Genomic DNA, 20,498 nt, shown 5'->3' with positions numbered 1-20,498 from the left:
TTGAATCTATTTGTCACTTCCACTGTATAATCATAAGGGATTTGATTTAGGTCTTATATATATCAACGAATATCTTTTTTCTTTTTCTTTTCCTTTCTGTATTATCATATGTAAAAAATAGAACTGGGTCGAATACCTGTGAGTCAGAATTCTCTTTTTATCCCCCAAATCTGGACAGATTTACACTGTTCTGAATAATGTAAGTTATTCTATAATGTTGAAATTTAAATTGTTAACATAAAACATGCAATCACCTATTTTACCAAGGTTCCTTTATATTTTGGAAACAAGTTTTATCAGATATGTTTTAAGTTAGCTGTTCATGCCTTTTTCATCCACTTTCATGGATTCCGCTAAAAGGCCAGATGGTTTTGAAATCTATTCTCAATAACTGGAGAGTCTCAGATCTTGGATTTTGTAATTGTTATTAGTCATTCGCTCCCTTGAAAACCTCCTGCTGCTGTGTTTTTAGTAGTCTCTTTCTAGTTAGGATTCCTCAAACCTATGTCTTTGAAATCCCCAAACCCAAGATCATTCTTTCAGCAAATTAGCAAGAACTGGTTAGGAAAATCCTCATCTCTCGGGTAAGTCACCTGTCAGCGAATCACCACCTTTTTGTTACCTGCACTGCACCCTCCTGGATCAGTCACTGCCCTTGCTCAGGTGCCCAGTGACCAGACTTTCCAGTTTCATTTTACAGGATGTGCAGAAGAACTAGACTTCAAACCACTCCTTCCTTTCAGAAACACTCTGTTACCTGCAGATTTCATGACAATGCCTGTTTCTGCCTCTCGCTTGGCTGTGTCGCTGGTTCACCCCCTGGACTCTGAGTGTCAGGTTTTATAGTTCCCCAGCCTAGGTTCTGTGCTGCCCTCTGCTCACGCTGTGCCTTCTTAACTGCACACGTGGCTTCATTTTCCAACCAGACACACAGACAAGTGTCAAGTAGGTTTTTCCTGATCAGTAGAACCACATATCCTGCTTCCTCACTTCCACATGGATGCCTTAAATGCCCCCAACTCTCACATGTCTAAAATAAATCATTTTCCCCTAGTCAAAACGCATCCCTCCATAGTGTTCTCTAGTCATCCTGTGTCACGCACACCAGAAACTGGTATTCACAGGGACATTTTCCCCTCTTTCTCGCTGTGCAAATATAAACCAAATACTCTAGATCTTAGTACCCAGTAGCCCTCAAACTTTTTTGAGGTTTGCCACAGTTTACCAGACTCCACATCCACACACAGAACAGTCTGTCACACACAAGGCGACATTAAGTACTTGTTGAACGATGATGACTACAATTTGATCCCTTGTTAAAAGTGAATAAGCAAGAGCCAAGTGATGAACTTAAAAATATTGCTTAAATAGCTAGAGAAAACAAAAATGCCTCTAAGAAATTGCTTGTATGTGTTTAATCTCACTTTGGTATCAGTAATAATGGTCTCATTGAATAAAGTAGGTCATGTCTTTTTCGTACTATATTTTTTAAAAATAAAAAAAAAAAAACACTATTTCTTCAAAGTGTTTGTGTATGTTTGGTATTATTTCTTCTGATGTTAATGTTTCATAAGTGTAATTCTTCTCTAACAATTTCTAATAATACTGTAGGGTTTTTCTCTAAGAGTTTTACTTCCCATATTTCCTGTTTTTGTTAGATTCTGTTTGTTTGATTTTTCTCTTTTTTACTTCAGAGATTTTCCTCAAATTTCTTATCATCCTTTGTTGTTGTTTTTGTTTATTCTTAAGGTTGAATCACTGAAAGAAATCAATAGAAGTTCATTCTGGATTGTAGAACTAGTCAATAGATAGGATTTAATACAGAGCAAGTGGATAGAGATCTGGTTTTGGTTTTTTGTTTTGTTTTTTTTTAATTTCCCACTGGAGGAAACATCTCTGTATATATATATATATATATATATATATATATATATATATATATAAAATATATATCTTTTCCCTGTGGCCACAAAGACTCTACAGAGAAAAAGCGTTCTATGACTCGGGGAGGGAAGTAGGTGTGCGTGAGTAGTGGTGGAGGGCCGTTGAGGTCCTAGCTAGCATGGTACCAAGCAAAGTAAGAAACGTGAAAATTTACTTTTTTCAGTGCAGGCTTTTTCTTCATCCCCTTATGCTTTCATAAGTCTTGTCCTGCTCTTTGCTATACTTGGTGACCCTGGAATGAGCCTCTGGATCAGGCTAGGGTTTCAAAGGTTAGTTGCTTAACTGGATACACTTCGTAAATGGAGAATCTGAGGGTTAAATTTGGTCTTTATGTTTACAACCCGTCTGTCCATTTTATGTTTCTTCACCTCCATTTTGCATAGTACCTGTGCGTAGCTCTATTTGAGGATCTGAGGCATAAAATGACTTGCTTCTTCTAGCCATCCCCAGCTATTCCCAGCATGGTTTTCAGCTCTGTCTCCTCTGATAACACCTCTATGTATTTCTTAAAAAAAAAAAAAAAAAAACAGTATCTTTCTTTCATCTCTTATTCTCTCCTATCCTGTTCTTTTTACCTCTGTGGCAATGATACATTACCCCTATTTTAGCGAAGTTCTGGGAGGAAGCAGAGCTATACACTTGACTTAAATTTGCCAAATTTAACTGAAGTTGAAAGATTAATTTTTCATTCATGACTGACTTGGTTGTAGCTCTGTTTCCAATGAATATTGTTAATAAACTGAAAAAAATGCATGTAGAAGCATCTGTTCTATAGGAAAAAGTAAAAGCAACTAGACACCTGATTTTTATATTGTTAGTACCTCATCATATATTTGGAGAAGGAAATGGTGGCCCACTCCAGCATTCTTGCCTGGAGAATCCTGTGGATGGAGGAGCCTGGTGGACTGCTGTCCATAGGGTCGCACAGAGTCAGACACTACTGAGGTGACTTAGCATGCATGCATGCACTGGAGAAGGAAATGGAAACCCACTCCAGTATTCCTGCCTAGAGAATCCCAGGGACGGAGGACCCTGGTGGGCTGCCGTCTATGGGGTCACACGGAGTCGGACACAACTGAAGCGACTTAGCAGCAGCAGCAGCATACATTTGTCATGACCCATGATTGCTTTTGCTCATCAACTGATCTAAAAATTGACACACTAGAAATGTTATGTCCATCATGATGTATCATCACAAAGGGAAGGATGATAAATTAAATATTTAATTCTCACTGATATTGAACTCATGATTGTTACCCCCAAATTTTCTGTGAACCCTGTGGTTGTTGATTTTGCTTTCTCATTTGGTACCCTTTTGCTTTGAGTTTTTTGTAGCCACCTCTAACTTTATGTCCTTTTCACCTTTATTTTGTGGTGTGGCAAGACTTCCATTCTGATGAAATGGGGATAGTTACTTTTACTAGCTAATAAGAGGTTGGGGCCAGACAGGAAACGTGACGGTCCAGTCAGGCTCTGTGTACTAGAGACATCGAGGCAGGGAAAGGAGATGATTCTCCAAGAACCTGGACTTTTAATTCCTGAGTTTCAGGGAAATGCAGTAAATCAATGGTAGTCTTACAGAGTCTGCATTTGATAACCTTTATGATGTGGGGAAGCAACAGTTAGCACTGGACATGGAACAACAGACTGGTTCCAAATAGGGAAAGGGGTACATTAAGGCTGTATATTGTCACCCTACTTATTTAACTTATATGCAGAGTACATCATGAGAAACGCTGGGCTGGAAGAAGCACAAGCTGGAATCAAGATTGCCAGGAGAAATATCAATAACCTCAGATATGCAGATGATACCACCCTTATGGCAGAAAGTGAAGAGGAACTAAAGAGACTCTTAATGAAAGTGAAAGAAGAGAGTGAAAAAGTTGGCTTAAAGCTCGACATTCAGAAAACTAAGATCATGGCATCTGGTCCCATCATTTATGGGTAATAGATGGGGAAACAGTGGCAGACTTTATTTTTGGGGGCTCGAAAATCACTGCAGATGGTGATTGCAGCCATGAAATTAAAAGACACTTACTCCTTGGAAGAAAAGTTATGACCAACCTAGATAGCATATTCAGAAGCAGAGACATTACTTTGCCAACAAAGGTCCATCTAGTCAAGGCTGTGGTTTTTCCAGTGGTCATGTATGGATGTGAGAGTTGGACTGTGAAGAAGGCTGAGCGCCGAAGAATTGATGCTTTTGAACTGTGGTGTTGGAGAAGACTCTTGAGAGTCCCTTGGACTGCAAGGAGATCCAATGAGTCCATTCTAAAGGAGATCGGTCCTGAGTGTTCTTTGGAAGGAAGGAATGACGCTAAAGCTGAAACTCCAGTCCTTTGGCCACCTCATGCGAAGAGTTGACTCATTGGAAAAGACTCTGATGCTGGGAGGGATTGGGGGCAGGAGGAGAAGGGGACGACAGAGGATGAGATGGCTGGATGGCATCACTGACTCGATGGATGTGAGTTTGAGTGAACTCCGGGAGTTGGTGATGGACAGGGATGCCTGGCGTGCTGTGATTCATGGGGTTGCAAAGAGTCAGACACGACTGAGCGACTGAACTGAACTGGTATTGTGGGGGGAAAAAGGAGCTACAGGTGTAATATTTCAGTTGCAACATAATTCTGTCTTTCCTATTCATGCCCCAAGCTACTGACTTCAGAATGTATTTTTGAGGCTATGTGGTTTAATTCACCTTACATCACCTCAAGGGAGAAATGCAATCAAGTGCTAAAAAACTTTCCACTTAAAATATAAAATGAATGGGATCTTCATTAATCCAATTTTCACTTATTAATCTTTGAATGAATAATCACTTCTTTTGTAACTTTTTATGAGATCTGTGTGAATCAGACTTTCTTTTTTCCTTCTTTCTTTCTTATTTCTGGATTTTTAAATTTTTCCCTAAGCACTGATTGTCTGTATTTGATTTTTGAATGTGAAAATAGAGGAAAATAATTCAGATTAAAAGGGTATGGATTTCTTATATTTACTGTCTAACCATTGACTTAACCTTGTCAGCATGTTTAAATAGTTAAAATGTACTGTTTTTCAATATTACTTTTAAAAGAAAATTGTGTTTTTTTTTCTTATTCCTTGATTTAGACTAAACAGGAACATTTTCCTAAATGATACCTTAGTCACTTAAGAAAAAATATATATCATTGCCAATAATTACATTGGGACTATTTTAATAAGATTTCAATTGAATTACCTTTAAATATTTTTCTAATGTTTCTCTTTGGTTTTAGGCAAGCCTTATTTGTAGAGTTCTTCCATGACATGAAAAATGATAGGAAACTGCTTTTATTCCATCCTCCTCTTTCATTTATTCTTTGACTAAATACCATATACCAGATATTCTGCAAAAGGTAGGCAATAAAATAGGCATGATAGGGAGTAAATAAGAATAAATATGCTAGTGTTTACAATGTCTGAAATAAATATGAAGGAAACAAAAAGTTGCTAAGCATATGTCAATCAGGTTATTTAACTATAGTGGATAGAAAGCTGCAGTGATTACGTGACCTTTCAGCTGATGTCTTAATAAAGAGAAAGCACCAGCTGTGTATAGTGCCAAGACATACAATTCTAGGAATGGAATAAAGTTGTCTAAGGTTTTAAACTTGAACACATCATGACATTGTGAAGATATCTATGTTCTATGACTTAAGGTGGCAAGGGTATAAGAATGGAGCATTGATGGGAGTCATATCACTCATCGCCTTAGACTGGATTTTATCTGAAGGAGAGTTGGGTTTTATTTGAAGTCTAAGCCACTGAAACACAGGTGTATGGGATCATTCAATCAATAGGTGTTTATCGAGGATTCTTGTGATTTGTGGGTGAAGAGTCAATTGGAGGGGTAAACAGAGGAGTGGAACAGATCAGTTATGAAGGTAATGCAATAAATCAGGTGAGAGATATTGGCAGCTTAAATTTGGAGGTCAGCAGTGAACATGGAGAAAAACTACTGTATTTTAGAGGAAAATTATTAGTACTTGCTGATAGACCATATTTAATATGACATAAGTAAGGGAAGGAATGAAAATAAGGGTTAATTCCCAGACTCCTAACTAAACAACAGGTTAGTAAGTTTTAATGAACTGGGAAAAGCCCAAGAGGAAATGCATTTGGAGAGGAAATTCATCAGTTCCGTTTTGCGTGTGCTCAGTCATTCAGTCCTGTCCAACTCTTTGTGACTCCATGGACTGTAGCCTGCCAGGATGCTCTGTCCATTGGATTTTCCCAGCAAGAATACTGGAGTGGGTTGCCATTTCCTCCTCCAGGGGATCTTCCCAATTCAGGGATCAAACCCACACCTCCTGCCTTTGCAGGCAGATTCTTTATTACTGAGCCACCAGGGAAGCCCAGTTCCATTTTACTTATGTTAAGAATGAGACCTTGAGAAATCTGATCATGTTTTTCAGGGTTGGGGAGAGATGAGGATACTTGGAAAGAAGTATAAGGAGAATGTCAGGAAAACTATTTCTGAGCCCTGAGAATTCAGACATTCAGGATAATGTACAAGATAAGTCAGCAAAGGTCACCGATAATAACTGCCAGTAAGGGAGAAGGAATAGCAGAAGAGCATGGCTCAGGGAGGAGAAGAACACATTTGATGGAATAAGAGCAGGGTGATCCCCAAGACAGAAGTGAAGTGTGACAGGTCACAAGGGCTCACACAGAAGTTGTGGGGACTCAGTTCCAGTGTAGTGACTGTGGGGGCCTTGACAGTTGAGAAACACTGGGTTGGATGAAGCACAAGCTGGAATCAAGATTGCTGGGAGAAATATCAATTACCTCAAATATGCAAATGACACCACTCTTATGGCAGAAAGTGAAGAGGAACTAAAAAGCCTCTTGATGAAAGTGAAAGAGGAGAGTGAAAAAGTTGGCTTAAAACTCAACATTCAGAAAACTAAGATCATGGCATCTGGTCCCATCTCTTCATGGCAAATAGATGGGGAAACAGTGGAAATAGTGGCTGACTTTATTTTGGGGGGCTCCAAAATCATTGCAGATGGTGACTGCAGCCATGAAATTAGAAGATGCTTACTCCTCAGAAGGAAATTTTTGACCAACCTAGACGGCATATTAAAAAGCAGAGACATTACTTTGCCAACAAAGGTCCATCTAGTCAAGGCTATGGTTTTTTCCAGTAGTCATGTATGGATGTGAGAGTTGAACCATAAAGAAAGCTGAGCACTGAAGAATTGATGCTTTTGAACTGTGGTGTTGGAGAAGACTCTTGAGAGTCCCTTGGACTGCAAGGAGATCCAACCAGTCCATCCTAAAGGAGACCAGTCCTGGGTGTTCATTGGAAGGACTGATGCTGAATCTGAAACTCCAATACTTTGGCCACTTGATGCGAAGAGCTAACTCATTTGAAAAGACCCTGATGTTGGGAAAGATTGAAGGTGGGAGGAGAAGGGGACGACAGAGGATGAGATGATTGGATGGATGGCATCACTGACTCAATGGACATGAGTTTGGGTAAACTGTGGGAGTTGACGATGGACAAGGAGGCCTGGCGTGCTGTGGTCCATGGGGTGGCAAAGAATCGGACACAACTGAGCAATTGAACTGAACTGACAAGTGAGACAAAGAACAGCACAGATATAGAGAGCTCTCTCCAACGTGGAAGCCGTGACCGAGGGCAGAAAAATGACAGCAGCTAGGCAGGGATGTGGGCCTAAAAAGCATTTTCGTCTACTTTTGATAGCTTTCTTTGTATACAGTTGCCTAAGCTAATAGGAACACTACAGGAGAGAGAGACAGAGGAAGACTTAACATGAGGAGATGCGTTCCTAGACAAAGATGAACCCAAGGCCCTGCAGAGTTACTGGCTTTGCAGAGGATGAGGAGAAGCGCTTTATTCATTTTGTATATAAATTGCTGTTTGTCCACTGGATGCGAGATTGAGAAAACGGTTTGAAATTAGCATGGAAATAAATTGGCATGTGATAAATGGACCGGTGGTGAGCATTGATAAAGAAAAAATTATTCTCACACTTGTTAAAATGCATAGGAAGGAAGATTATTCTTCAGGACTTGATCAGGGTCAAGCCAAGTTGTTCCTGAACTAAGCAGTGAGGGATCTGTAAGTCTTGATAAGAAGTGGCTGTGGTTTCCCCAAAGCTCAGAGATACTGCCCTCAGAAAAACATTCCAAATCCTATTGCATTAGATTTGGCAACAGACTGTCATCATTTCTCTAACTTGGTTATTTACTGAGTGTATATCCTTTGCATACTCTAACCACCCACCACAGACACATACATGTACCCCCTTCCAGAGCCAGAATTCAATTGTGGTCCAAAATCAGTACCAAAGGAGATAAGTAGTTGAGTAAATGAATTTATAAATAAAAGAATGCATAGAATTTATGCTTTTGCTATTTAAAAAAAAATCCTTGAATAGGTTTTAATTATAAAGAATTTAGCAGCTCAAGGGTTAGTGAAAATGCAAAATGAAATTTTTGTGTTTTTCAGACACAGTACTTCTGGTTAAATAATTCAACTTTATTTTACTCAACATTGTTTCATAGCAACAAATTCCCCTCCCTGACACTTTGGTAAATAATCTGGAATCTTTTAGACATAGAAGTACATAAGGAACAAGAAATTCGTCTGGAATTAATTGCAGCATACAAAATAGGTACGCCTTAACATTAGCAAATTCTTTGGGCAAAAAGAAATTTGAGAATCTTACAATTAATATGCTCATCTCTTAAAAATTATAATCTCTAGCATGTAGACTCAAAAAAAGAAGAAATCTTGGTTATAAATAGCATGCCTAGAACAGTTCTTTGGCACATAGGAGTCATTCAATAAAAGTTTTTAAAATCATAAAAATTTTCCCTTCTTTGCTATTTATTTAAAATATTTTATTAGGGACAAGTAACTGCTTAGTATACCAGCCTTCTTCCTTTGTACTTCACCTTTCTAAGTACTGTCTTCTTAACACAGAGAAGCTTTGCACAACACATTTTATTATCTACATTTATAAATGGGAAACCACAGGCTTGGGATATTATTAATATCATTTTCTACACTTATTAAAAACTTACTATAAACAAACACTGGCCTATTTACCAAAACCTGAAGAAATCTTCAGGCTCTGCCAAATAACGCTGGGGTAGGGGAGATCATTCCTGGCTGAAAGCTACTCTCTATAGTATGTATATAAGAATATTTGAATAAGGTGTGTGCTCAGTCACTTCAGTCATGTCCAACTCTTTGTGATCCACTGGCTGGTAACCTGCCAGGCTTCTCTGTCCATGGGATTCTCCAGGCAAGAATACTGGAGTCGGTTGCCAGGACCCCGTCCTTGGGATCTTCCCAACCCAGGGATTGAACTCATGTCTCCTGTGTCTCCTGCATTGCAGGTGGATTCTTTACCTCTGAGCCACTGGGGAAGCCCTATTTGAATAGTAAGTTTTAGTTTTTTGGCATTTCTTTAGTAGTCAGTAAATGCATTCACTATTTATGGCTTCACGTGAACTACCTGTTGCTATTAGTGTTGGAATTAATATTTTTGCAATCTTTTCACTATCCTAAGGGGGAAAAAGTCAATTTCATTTGAGAACAAAAGACAAGCAAGAGGTTTTCAGTGTTCAGTGCAAGGATCTGTGTACAGAGTATCATATCCATTGCGCTGATAATGCAGACTTGTCAGTCTACACTGACATGAGAAAGTTGTCTCAAAAATAACATGATTAAAAATGAATGTTTAAAATATTTTCTAAGAGTCTAACTTAGATTTTAATGAAACATTTGACTTTTTATTTAATTCATATATTTGGTAAACCAGAAAAGTAATTTTTATTTTTAAAAAAAGCTTATGCTACTTGTAATGGATTTTAAAGAATCCATTCTTTATTATTAGAGAAGGAAATGGCAACCCACTCCAGTATTCTTGCCTGGAAAACTCCATGGACAGAGGAACCTGGCAGGCTACAGTCCATGGAGTTTCAAAAGAATTGGACATGACTGAGCAGACATGCACGCATTCTTTTTATGGCACTGTTTTTCAGCACTTACAATAAAAAGGTCAGAGGATTAGGCAAAATTTAAAACTTCCAATTAGTAACTTCTAGTATTAAACTCAAATTTAAATACCTGCTTCCAGGGTTACCTATCTGTGGCACATCAGGTGGGTGTAGACATGGATGATGGGTGACCCGTGGGAAAGAGAATCCCGACCTGACACCTTCACTGAGACATTAGGTAACATGATTTGCTAAGGTTATGTAAAACATCTACAAACTTTTATTCCTTAGAAGGATGCCATTTGATTTTCCAGAATTATTTGTGATTTTTACCAAAGGATGATTTTTAAAGTGATTTATATAACTATGTATTGGACAATTTCTCAAATCTATACTCTCTCCAGGATGCCACTTAGCCCAAATTTTGTTTTTAAAGCCTTTAAATAATTAGAACATACTTTTACAATTTATAAATTTGACCACAGTGGGTGGTTACCTGAAGGAAACAGAATGATCCACACGTTCACCTGTCCTAATAAATGCCATAATTAGATAAGAAAGATTGCATAAGCAAGTTCCTTTGCTATTTTAGGGGCAGAATAAATAACTTCAGTGACAGATTATTCTAGAGCTTCCCAGATGGCACTAGTCATAAAGAACCCGCCTGCTACTGCAGGAGACATAAGAGACTCCAGTTTGATCCCTGGGTCGGGAAGATCCCCTGGAGGAAGGTATGGCAACCCCCTCTAGTATTCTTGGAGAATTCCATGGACAGAGGAGCCTAGCAGGCTACAGTCCATGGGGTCCCAAAGAGTCGGACACGACTGAAACGACTTAGCATGCACCATGCAAGCACTTATTCAACTGATTTGATTATACCCTATTTTCAAAGAAGAAAGGAAGAAAACCGAATAATAGTGTAAAGCTCTTTATCTTGATAACTGCTTTATTTTTTTTTGCTATTTTGGTTTCATAGGACAAACATGATTGTATATGACTACTAATATGACAAATAATTCCTTTCCAAACTTTTTAGTTGGTTTCTTATTAAACTGATAATTTAATCATATCATCCTCCCTTTGCTTTATGTTATGAATTTGTCTATGAAAACATACACTTATTTCAAATATAAAATTTTACTTGAGCCAGACTTTTAAAAATGACATATGGACAGTTTAAGAAAAAATATGTGTCCCTTATTTTCTAGTTTGAACATTAAGGAATTTTTCTCCCTGCCTTCCCAATATAGATATATTAAACAGCTAATCAGATTTACCTATGATCCTTTTATGGTCACTTCATGAAAATCCAGTAGTATGGTCAAAACTTTCTTTGATGGACTCTTGCCATTCTTTTGATTCTGATTGTGAATATCTGATAAGAGTATATGCTTTTAGGTGAAAGGAAATTTTCCATAATTTAATTATGTGCATTTCCCCATGAATTTTTAACTTCATAAAATATTAAATAAATGCCTACTTTATATACAGCATAGTAATTAACTTAAGATTATTGTTCAAAGGGACTGTAGTTTTATTAACAGCTAATTTCTACTCACTGGCAAATCTAGGGCCACTGCCAACAATCCTAGATGAATGCCATGGCTTTCACCTCTCATTGACTCTCTGGAATCACTCAGGTCTTGGAGGAAGGGCAACCTACATGCACTTGGGTCTTCTTCCTACCTCTGAACAACTCCTAGTGATCACAGAGCAGCAAGAGGAAAACTAGTTTTTACCAACTATGTGTATATAGTTGATCAGAGCCTACTTTCAATATCATCTCAGGTGTTCATTTCATGTTATGATTCTTATGTTACAGAGGATTGTAGAGTGTGGGTAAAATCCCAAAGCTCTTTCTCATCATGTAACTTCTAGAATCAGAGATCTTGCTTCATCTGGCTCTTGGCAGAGTAAGAAGGAGGTGTGTTTTGGCTGTAGGAATCACCAAAGGAGTTTATGCTTGGTTGTAGCTCTGCTTTCAACACTGCACTCTCAGCTTTTATTGCCACAGCATCTCAAAATCTTCCAAAAACTGTCACATGGGTTATAGTCTACAAATGTATACTTGCTGATGATACAAAGGAGTAATTACAGTATTCTCCTAATTGATCCCTCCAAGACAGAATGCAAAGTTGGATTCATTCTTAGATTATGTTAGGCTTTCCATTACAGTTGAATATCCATTAGTAAGACACTATTTTAAGACACACCAAATCCCTTTGGAAAATAAAAGGAATATATTAATATTCAAGAAAATGACCTCAGCATTCTGGAAAACACTGGTGAAGTAAAGATTCAAGAAAGCATTGACAAAGGACCAGCTTTTCATATGGATAGAACTTCTGCTTGAAGGAATTTAGTGTTTCCTTGGTTCAGAACTCATTCTAGGTTGCTGCAGCCTCTTTTACTTCTTGAAAATAAACTATCAATGTGAATGTGCCATGGTTAGCAGGTAATACCTATTCTCAAGATTTTGTTCTTCCTGGATTTACAGAAAGCACTATAATGCTTAACAACTCAGTATCTAGATCACTGCTCATTTAGAACAAAATTGCAGAAGGCAGATCTAAAGAAGTTCTGCCCTAGAGCTGGCACAATACTCAGAGTTACAGTTTGAAACTCAGTTTATCTAAAACCGTAGTCTCCGTACTGTGCTTCTGCTCCCCAAAGATGGTAAAATGACAAGTAATCCCACTCCCAACTATGAAATGTATAATATACATTCATATTAAAGGTCTATTTGAATCATCACAAAAACTCCATGAGGAAGATACCATTATTGGCATTTACGGGGTAAAATGAGGTTCAGAGTAATGAAATCTGATGTTACTCAATTAAGTCTGTAGACTATACTACAAAGCTATGGTCATCAAGACAATATGGTACTGGAACAAAAACAGAAGTATAGACCAATGGAAAAAAATAGAAAGCCTAGAGATAAACGCACACACCTATGGGCACCTTATCTGTGACAAAGGAGGCAAGAATATACAGTGGGTAAAAGATCGTGTCTTCAATGAGTGGTGCTGGAAGAACTGGACAACCACATGTAAAAGAATGAAATTAGAACACTTCCTAACACCATGTACAAAGATAAATCCAAAATGGACTAAAGACCTAAATGTAAGACCAGAAAATATAAAACTCTTTTAGAAGAAAACATAGGCAGAACACTGTATGACATAAATCATAGCAAGATCCTTTGTGACCCACCTCCTAGAATAATGTAAATAAAAACAAAAGTAAGTGGGACCTAATTAAACTTAAAAGCTTTTGCAAAGCAAAGGAAAATATAAACAAGGTGAAAAGACTACCCTCAGAATGGGAGAAAAGAATAGTAAATGAAACAACTGACAAAGAATTAATTTCCAAAATATACAAGCAGCTTATAGGACTCAATAGTGAAAAACAAGCAACCCAATCAAAAAGTGGGCAAAAGACCTAAACAGACATTTCTCCAAAGAAAACAGATGGATGGCTAATAAACACATGAAGAGATGATCAACATCACTCATTATTAAAGAAATGCAAATCAAAACTACAGTGAGATATCACTTTACACTGGTTAGAATGGCCATCATCAAAAAATCCACAAACAATAAATTCTGGAGAGGGTGTGGAGAAAAGGGAACACTCTTGCACTGTTGGTGGGAATGTAAATTGATATAGTCACTATGGAAAACAGTATGGAGATTCTTTAAAAAAAAAAAAAAAGAAACTAGGACTAAAACCACCATATGACCCAGCAATACCACTTCTAGGCATATACCCTGAAGAAACCAAAACTGAAAAAGACACATGTACACCAATGTTCATTGCAGCACTATTTATAATAGCTAGGACATGGAAGCAACCTAGATGTCCATTGACAGGTGACTGGATAAAGAAGCTGTGTTACATATACACAATGGAATACTACTCAGCCAATAAAAAAGGAACACATTTGAGGCAGTTCTAATGAGGTGGATGAACCTAGAACCTATTATACAGAATGAAGTAAGTCAGAAAGAGAAAAACAAATACCATGTATTAATGGATATATATGAAATCTAGAAAGATGGTACTGACGAACCTATTTGCAGAACAGCAGTGGAGATGCAGACATAGGGAACTGACTGATGGACAGTGGTAGGGGAGAGGAGGGTGAGGGTAAGCTGAATGGACAGAGCAGCATGGAAGCATATACGCTAACATATGTAAAGAGGTAGCCAATGGAAATTTACTGTATGACTCAGGGAACTCAAACTGGGGCTCTGTAATAACCCAGAGAGGTGGGAAAGGGCAGGAGGTGGGAGGGAGATTCAAGAAGGAGGGGACATATGTACACCTATGGTTAATTTATGTTAGGTATGACAGAAAGCAAACCAACATTGTAAAGCAGTCATCAATCAATTAACTATATATATATGTATTTTTTTTAACTTACAATAAAAAAAAAAGGTCTGCAGCCAACATGAATATCTGGATCTTTTGATACTACAGCTTATTTTTCTTCCATGCAAATATGGCAACTAAAGTCTAGTGGGAATAAGTAAATTACTCATTATCAAGCTTTTTTATAACATTTGCCTGTGATAGCTTCTTCTTTTGCCAATGGTTTTTTGGTCTTATAAAATTATATTATTTATTGAGGGGCTCTAGTCCCAGAAGTGGATTTGTTTTAAATCAAATAGTATATCAAAGGCATGGTCTGTGCAGATATAAGAAGAGTGAAGTAAATGAAAGGCTGAAATGAGAGCAAATACTATAGCCTTCCAACATGCTTAGAGATGATTACTGTTACATATTTATTCAGATAATAAAGCTTTACATTTAAATTTTAAGATATAGAAATATTTTTGTTGTTGTTCAGTCCCTAAATCATGTCTGACTCTTTGTGACCCCACAGACTCTAGCCAGACTCCTCTGACCATGAGATTTCCCAGGCAAGAATACTGGAGTGGATTGCCGTTTTCTACTTCAGGGGATCTTCCTGACCCAGGGATTGAACTCATGTCTCTTGCGTTGCAGGCGTATTCTTTAACACCGAGCCACCTGGGAAGCCATAGAAATAGATAAAGAACATAATAATTAACTTAATCTTACAACTTGAAGAAGATAACTTTTTTGCCACATATATTTTACTCTTGAGAACACATACACACATGCATGCAATCTGTCTAGATATATTGTTTTCTGAAATAAAAATTGTACCTATATGTACATATATGAACAGTGTGTATAGGGGTATATTATATATAAGCTGTGTTTTCTCCATTTTCATAGACTGTATTATGAGCCTCTGTTCACATCTAGATTACATATTCATATCATCAGTTTATAGTGACATTACTTTCTGCGCTAGTTTCTGTATTGTACGTTATTCAATCAATTTGTAATTATTGTATGTAAAGCTGTTTTTTATATTCACTATCATAGACGGCCTCATGATAAATATGTACATATTTCTGGCATAATTATATTATCACTCCTGTTAGATAGGGAATTTAATTCCAAAGTGCATTCGCTGTCTAAAATGGAGCTTGTTTCTAAGGCCTTTTAAGTTGAAATAGCACATTTTCCTTGAATAGCTATACAAATTTATACTCTCACCAGGACTGAAAGGGACGCTAGTTTCCTTCATTTCTGCTGTCAAGTACACATGAATTGTATTTACTCTCTGTGAATATGCAGTTCAAGCACTTTGTCTATTTTTCTATTGAAGTGTCTGCTTATATCTTCTTCATATGTTCATATAATATTTTAAGAATATTAGCCCTTTTCTGTCATGTGTATTGCCAGTGATTTTTCTACTTTATTGTCTGTCTTTTGTTTAGTGTTTTCTACCATAAAAATAGTTTACATTTTGTTTTCCTGTTCACTTCTAGAAAGGCCTTTTTTCAATCTAAGAGTATAAATAGGGTAACTTTTATTTTCTAGTATCTTTTTCATTTTTTATACTGCATTTTCTCTATTGTGAGTTTATATGCTTATGTTTTTCTTCTGTTTCTCTACTGGGTAATCAATTGTTTTCTCTTACAGATGTAATTATTGTTAGAGTTATTTTCCTTTTTAAATTTTAAAGTACAAAAGTGATTTGCCATGAAACTTCACATAATACTTAACTGAAAGCCCTCTTCACCAACAGCCTTCTCAAGCAATAGTTTGGTGTGTACCTTTCACTGTGTCACACAATGTTGGTGTTGTATTGCAGCTCCTTTTGGTAAAGAGAACATTCCTGCCTGTTTCTTGTGAGACTCATGTGATCAGGTTAGGTCAAAACCTGGCTTTGATTCCAGCTGAGTCATGGGGGAAAGTAGTACCCCAGGGCCCAGGGACCCACCAGTTACACAGTCTCGCATTATTCTGGGTATTCAAGGGCTAGTCATGCAAACAGGCAAACAGAACCCCACCCATGACATGTTCCTCCAGGTGGCAGTGACACAGATACACCTATGCATTTTGCCATCTTTCTCTTCAGTAGTAATCCTTTCAGATTCTGAAGTGTTGATGATTCTTGAATCTTGTGTCTCATGTGCCATTTTCCTGAGAAAGATATTTCATACACATTTAATTGGGAGACTGTGAGAGGATATTTTGTCACTTTTGTGTAAGCTAAGATCTCCTGTCCACCTGACTCTTGATGTATTCAGTAGAGTAGTATTTTGTATAACTGCCTGGTGTATCATCCTGTAATCTTCAAGAAAACCATGGATTACTATCAACACCAGGCTTGAAGAGATGAATCCATATGCTCAGTTCACACAACAGTGAGGAAGAGGGAAATGCTGAACTGCACGGCCAGTTTTATTATCTAATAGGAAGGAACCCATTTCATAAGCTACTGCCTAGGAGGCTCTGTGATAACGTAAGAAAACTATCTTAGATTATGTTTCTCAAAATGTAGTACAAAAATCACCTACATCAGAATGACTTGGAGTGTGGTGGAAAGACTTTCATTTTAACTGTATTTTGCTTTTTAAAGCAAATAAATTAATTTTGTACTTCAGAAATTAGAAAGGGAAATCTGTAAATTGTTGGAATGTAGATTCCTGATGTCATACAAGATACCTGGCAGGGGAGGTAGGGGGCAAGTAGCTGCATTTTTAACACCTCTTTGAGACTTAATGTCCAAAGTATTTATTTCTATAGTTAGACTTAAGATGGGATAATCATGGAAATATAAAAATAAACATCTGATGATGTATTTCACTTTGCATATAAAGTTAAACAATGTCCCATTTTCCATAGTTTCGAGGTATAATTTAGGAAAAAAAAATGTATTTTTTTTAGATATGGTAACTACTTCAGTATAACTTGGAATGTTCTACTTAATTGAATGCACCAATATAGACCGTTAACTAATTAGCAGAAATCATGTTCTCTGAGCTATTGTAGCATGTCTTTTTACTGGCAGAATAAATCTTGATGATCAGACTTTTTGGAAATACTGGAAGGATCCACCAAAATGTAAACCTTATTGTGATTCTGTTATTAAAATCTATGGGATCTTTTGTTCTAAAATAGTTTTCATAAACTAAAATTCCTAATTTCAAGCATCCTGCTTAATTATATTTTATTGGTGTTAATTACTAAAAGTGAAACAAAGAATTATCATAGACTGGATTTTTATCTAATCTTATTTATGTTGGAGGGTAATAGAAGCTTAGATAACTTTTGAACTTACACATTCATCAACTTTGTAAAACAATGAGAAATAAAATAAGCTACTTTAGAAATTATTTTAAAAATTGTGTCTCAAAATTTTCTATCCTAATGACCAAATGTGTATTTTATATTTTAATTGTGATATTTAAATTGTGTTATTGATTCAAATCAAAAGATGAATATAATTTTACCAAGAAAAGTTAAGCAATTTGGGGAAAATAAATAATATTTTAATAGAAATCTATCATGTATTTATATATATATGCACATATACATATTTATATCAAACAAGCCTGAAGGTTTTCTAGTGCATCTGTTTCCTTAATCTGAGAAGTACTATGTTGCATTCTTCTTCCACAGGCTTATGCAGGCAAAGAAATGGAGGAGCAGCTGCGGTCAGTGTCCAGTGTGGATGAACTCATGACTGTGCTCTACCCTGAATATTGGAAAATGTACAAGTGTCAGTTAAGGAAAGGAGGCTGGCAACATAGTACAGAACAGGCTAACACCAACATAAGGACAGGAGAGACTCTAAAATTTGCTGCAGCACATTATAATACAGAGATCTTAAGAAGTAAGTATGGGAAAAGAAAATATATAATAAGCTTCATATGTCAACCCAGTGCAAATTGCCGTTCTGATCCTTTAATTTCAGCATTTGTAGTACTATTGAATACCTTTAAGGCCAAAAGTAAAACAGAAAATAAATAATTATTTTCCAAATACAGAACTTTAAGATTTCACTGTGAGTGGTTAAAGTGGTTTCTTGAAAAATAAAGACAGGTGCATGCATATCAGCACACTGTAATTTTTTTTTAATTGAGATGATACCCCATCAGAAAAATTTTAAAACATACAAACAAATTTTATACACTATAACACTTCAATCACTTAAACATTCTATATCACAAAAAATAATTGCACATAACTTTTCTTTTGCTTTGGATATAGAAATGCTTACTTTCCACATCATCCAAAATCATCTTGTCAACTGCTATTTGTTTCTTGTTGCTTTGGATGGAACTTAACTTGAGAGCTAGACTTTGGTAAAGTTAGTGAGACATCTCTAAGCAGCAGTCACAAAAAATTATGGTGTTGCACAAAGTGGCATAGACCCCCTGGTGGTCTATTGTTGGGCTACTTAAAAAATAACTCCTTTCAGTTGTTAGATATTAACTGATATAACGGTTTGAGATTGCAAATTATTTTGAAAACAAAAGCAAACAAAATGGCTTCATGACTGAATAACCCACAGTTTATATCTTTTTTTCCTAGAAACTTTATATTAGGGGAAATAGGAGAAAAATAAACTAGAACATGTAAGAAGTACATCATCTGTAATGAGGTCTTTAAAGAGTCAACAGTGCCATAGGTAAAACACCAACTCACTGGAAACAGAATTCCAAGAGAAAGCATGAAAGGAATAGGAAGTTTTGACTTCCCTGAAAAAAAACTTTGTTCAGGATACATGTCCCAGTTGCTAGAAAATACCTTCTCATTTCAAGTAGCTATCACCAAGACATGGTCACCAGCCTAAAAATGAGTTTCCAAACCAAAGCCATCATCTCATTCACAACTCAGTTTAAAAAGAGAAATTAAACATGTTGTTTATATTTGTTTTGCAACATTAAAAATACTACATATAATAGCAAATGAGCATGATTCTATCTCCATGGGTTTTATAAGCATCTACATGTTAAATTTTCAGGGATCTCCCAGGTGACTCAGTGGTAAAGAATCCACCTGCCAGTGCAGGAGCCAAGAGACAAGGGTTCGATCCCTGAGTTGGGAGGATCCCTGGAGGAGGAAATAGTAACCCACTCCAGTATTCTTTCCTGGAAAAAAACCCATGGACAGAGGAACCTGGAGGCTAAGTCCATGGATTCATAAAGAGTCGGACATGACTGAGCACACATGGACAAGTAAAGTACTGTAGAATCTATTCTAATTGTCTTATAGAATCTATGATATTTGTACGGTAGAATTATTCTAATTGTAAGGAAGCATAACACTAATGTAGCTTGTTACATGGTACTAGACATTAGTGTTTGTTTGTTTGTTTTTTTAATGGAAAATACCTTTAGCTGCTCTGTTAAAGACCATATCCTATTCCAGCTCACAAGGCAATGTAGGATCCCGTCAACTATTTCTTTAAAGTATTATATATCTAAATCTTAACTCTGCAATCCATTGTGAGTGACTTCCAACTGCTGTGGGTTTTTCCACTTTGGCATCTGAGTAACTTACGGCCTTCCCTGTGACCCGACAGGTATTGATAATGAGTGGAGAAAGACTCAATGCATGCCACGGGAGGTGTGTATAGATGTGGGGAAGGAGTTTGGAGCAGCAACAAACACCTTCTTTAAACCTCCATGTGTGTCCGTCTACAGATGTGGGGGCTGCTGCAACAGCGAGGGGCAACAGTGCATGAACACCAGCACAAGTTACCTCAGCAAGACGGTAGGTGCGCGGCTCCGGCAGGGCGCTCCGCGGCCCGGCTTCACCTCTGCTCCCTTTCAAGGAGCCCTGGTTCAGGGACTTCCCAGAAGTCCAGTGGTTGCAACTCTCCGCCTTCCAATACTGGGGGCGTGGGTTCTGTCCCTGGTCGAAGACCTAAGACCCTACATGCCTTGCAGCCAAAGAACTAAAACATTAAAAAAAAAAAGAAGCAATATTGTAACAAACTCAATTAAGACTTTAAAAATGGTCCACATCAAAAGAAAAAGATTTTTAAAATAAATTAGCTCAATTCAGAGCTGCTTCTATTGTCTGAGAAGAATGAAGTTAATTTTTCAATAGTTGTGTTTTTGATGAGAGACTGTCACCAAAAAAGTAACTGATACTTTGTGAACTCTGTTTATATAGTGGCATCAAAGCCATGTTTTAAAAATCAAATGGAAAAACTTAAT

The 20,498-nt window shown here is 37.0% G+C and overlaps 1 protein-coding gene across 3 annotated transcripts in view; it reads left to right on the top strand.

Annotated features, from left to right (window-relative positions):
* Positions 1–20,498, top strand: part of VEGFC (vascular endothelial growth factor C) — an 84,692-nt gene that overhangs the window by 38,603 nt on the left and 25,591 nt on the right. For 2 of the 3 annotated variants that reach the window (XM_086381057.1, XM_086381058.1), the window contains exons 2-3: positions 17,950–18,163; positions 19,859–20,049. In XM_086381057.1, the coding sequence (XP_086237183.1) occupies positions 17,950–18,163; positions 19,859–20,049 (405 nt within the window). The remainder of the gene's footprint in view (positions 1–17,949; positions 18,164–19,858; positions 20,050–20,498) is intronic. The other variant, XM_086381059.1, reaches the window with a different exon arrangement.

The sequence above is a fragment of the Bos grunniens genome, chromosome 27 (assembly GCF_055505025.1).
Source record: "Bos grunniens cultivar Pamir isolate PY7600 chromosome 27, Bosgru_T2T1.0, whole genome shotgun sequence".
NCBI lineage: Eukaryota > Metazoa > Chordata > Mammalia > Artiodactyla > Bovidae > Bos > Bos grunniens.
The sequence above is the reverse complement of the archived record's forward strand: the minus strand, read 5'-3'. Positions and strand labels throughout refer to the sequence as shown.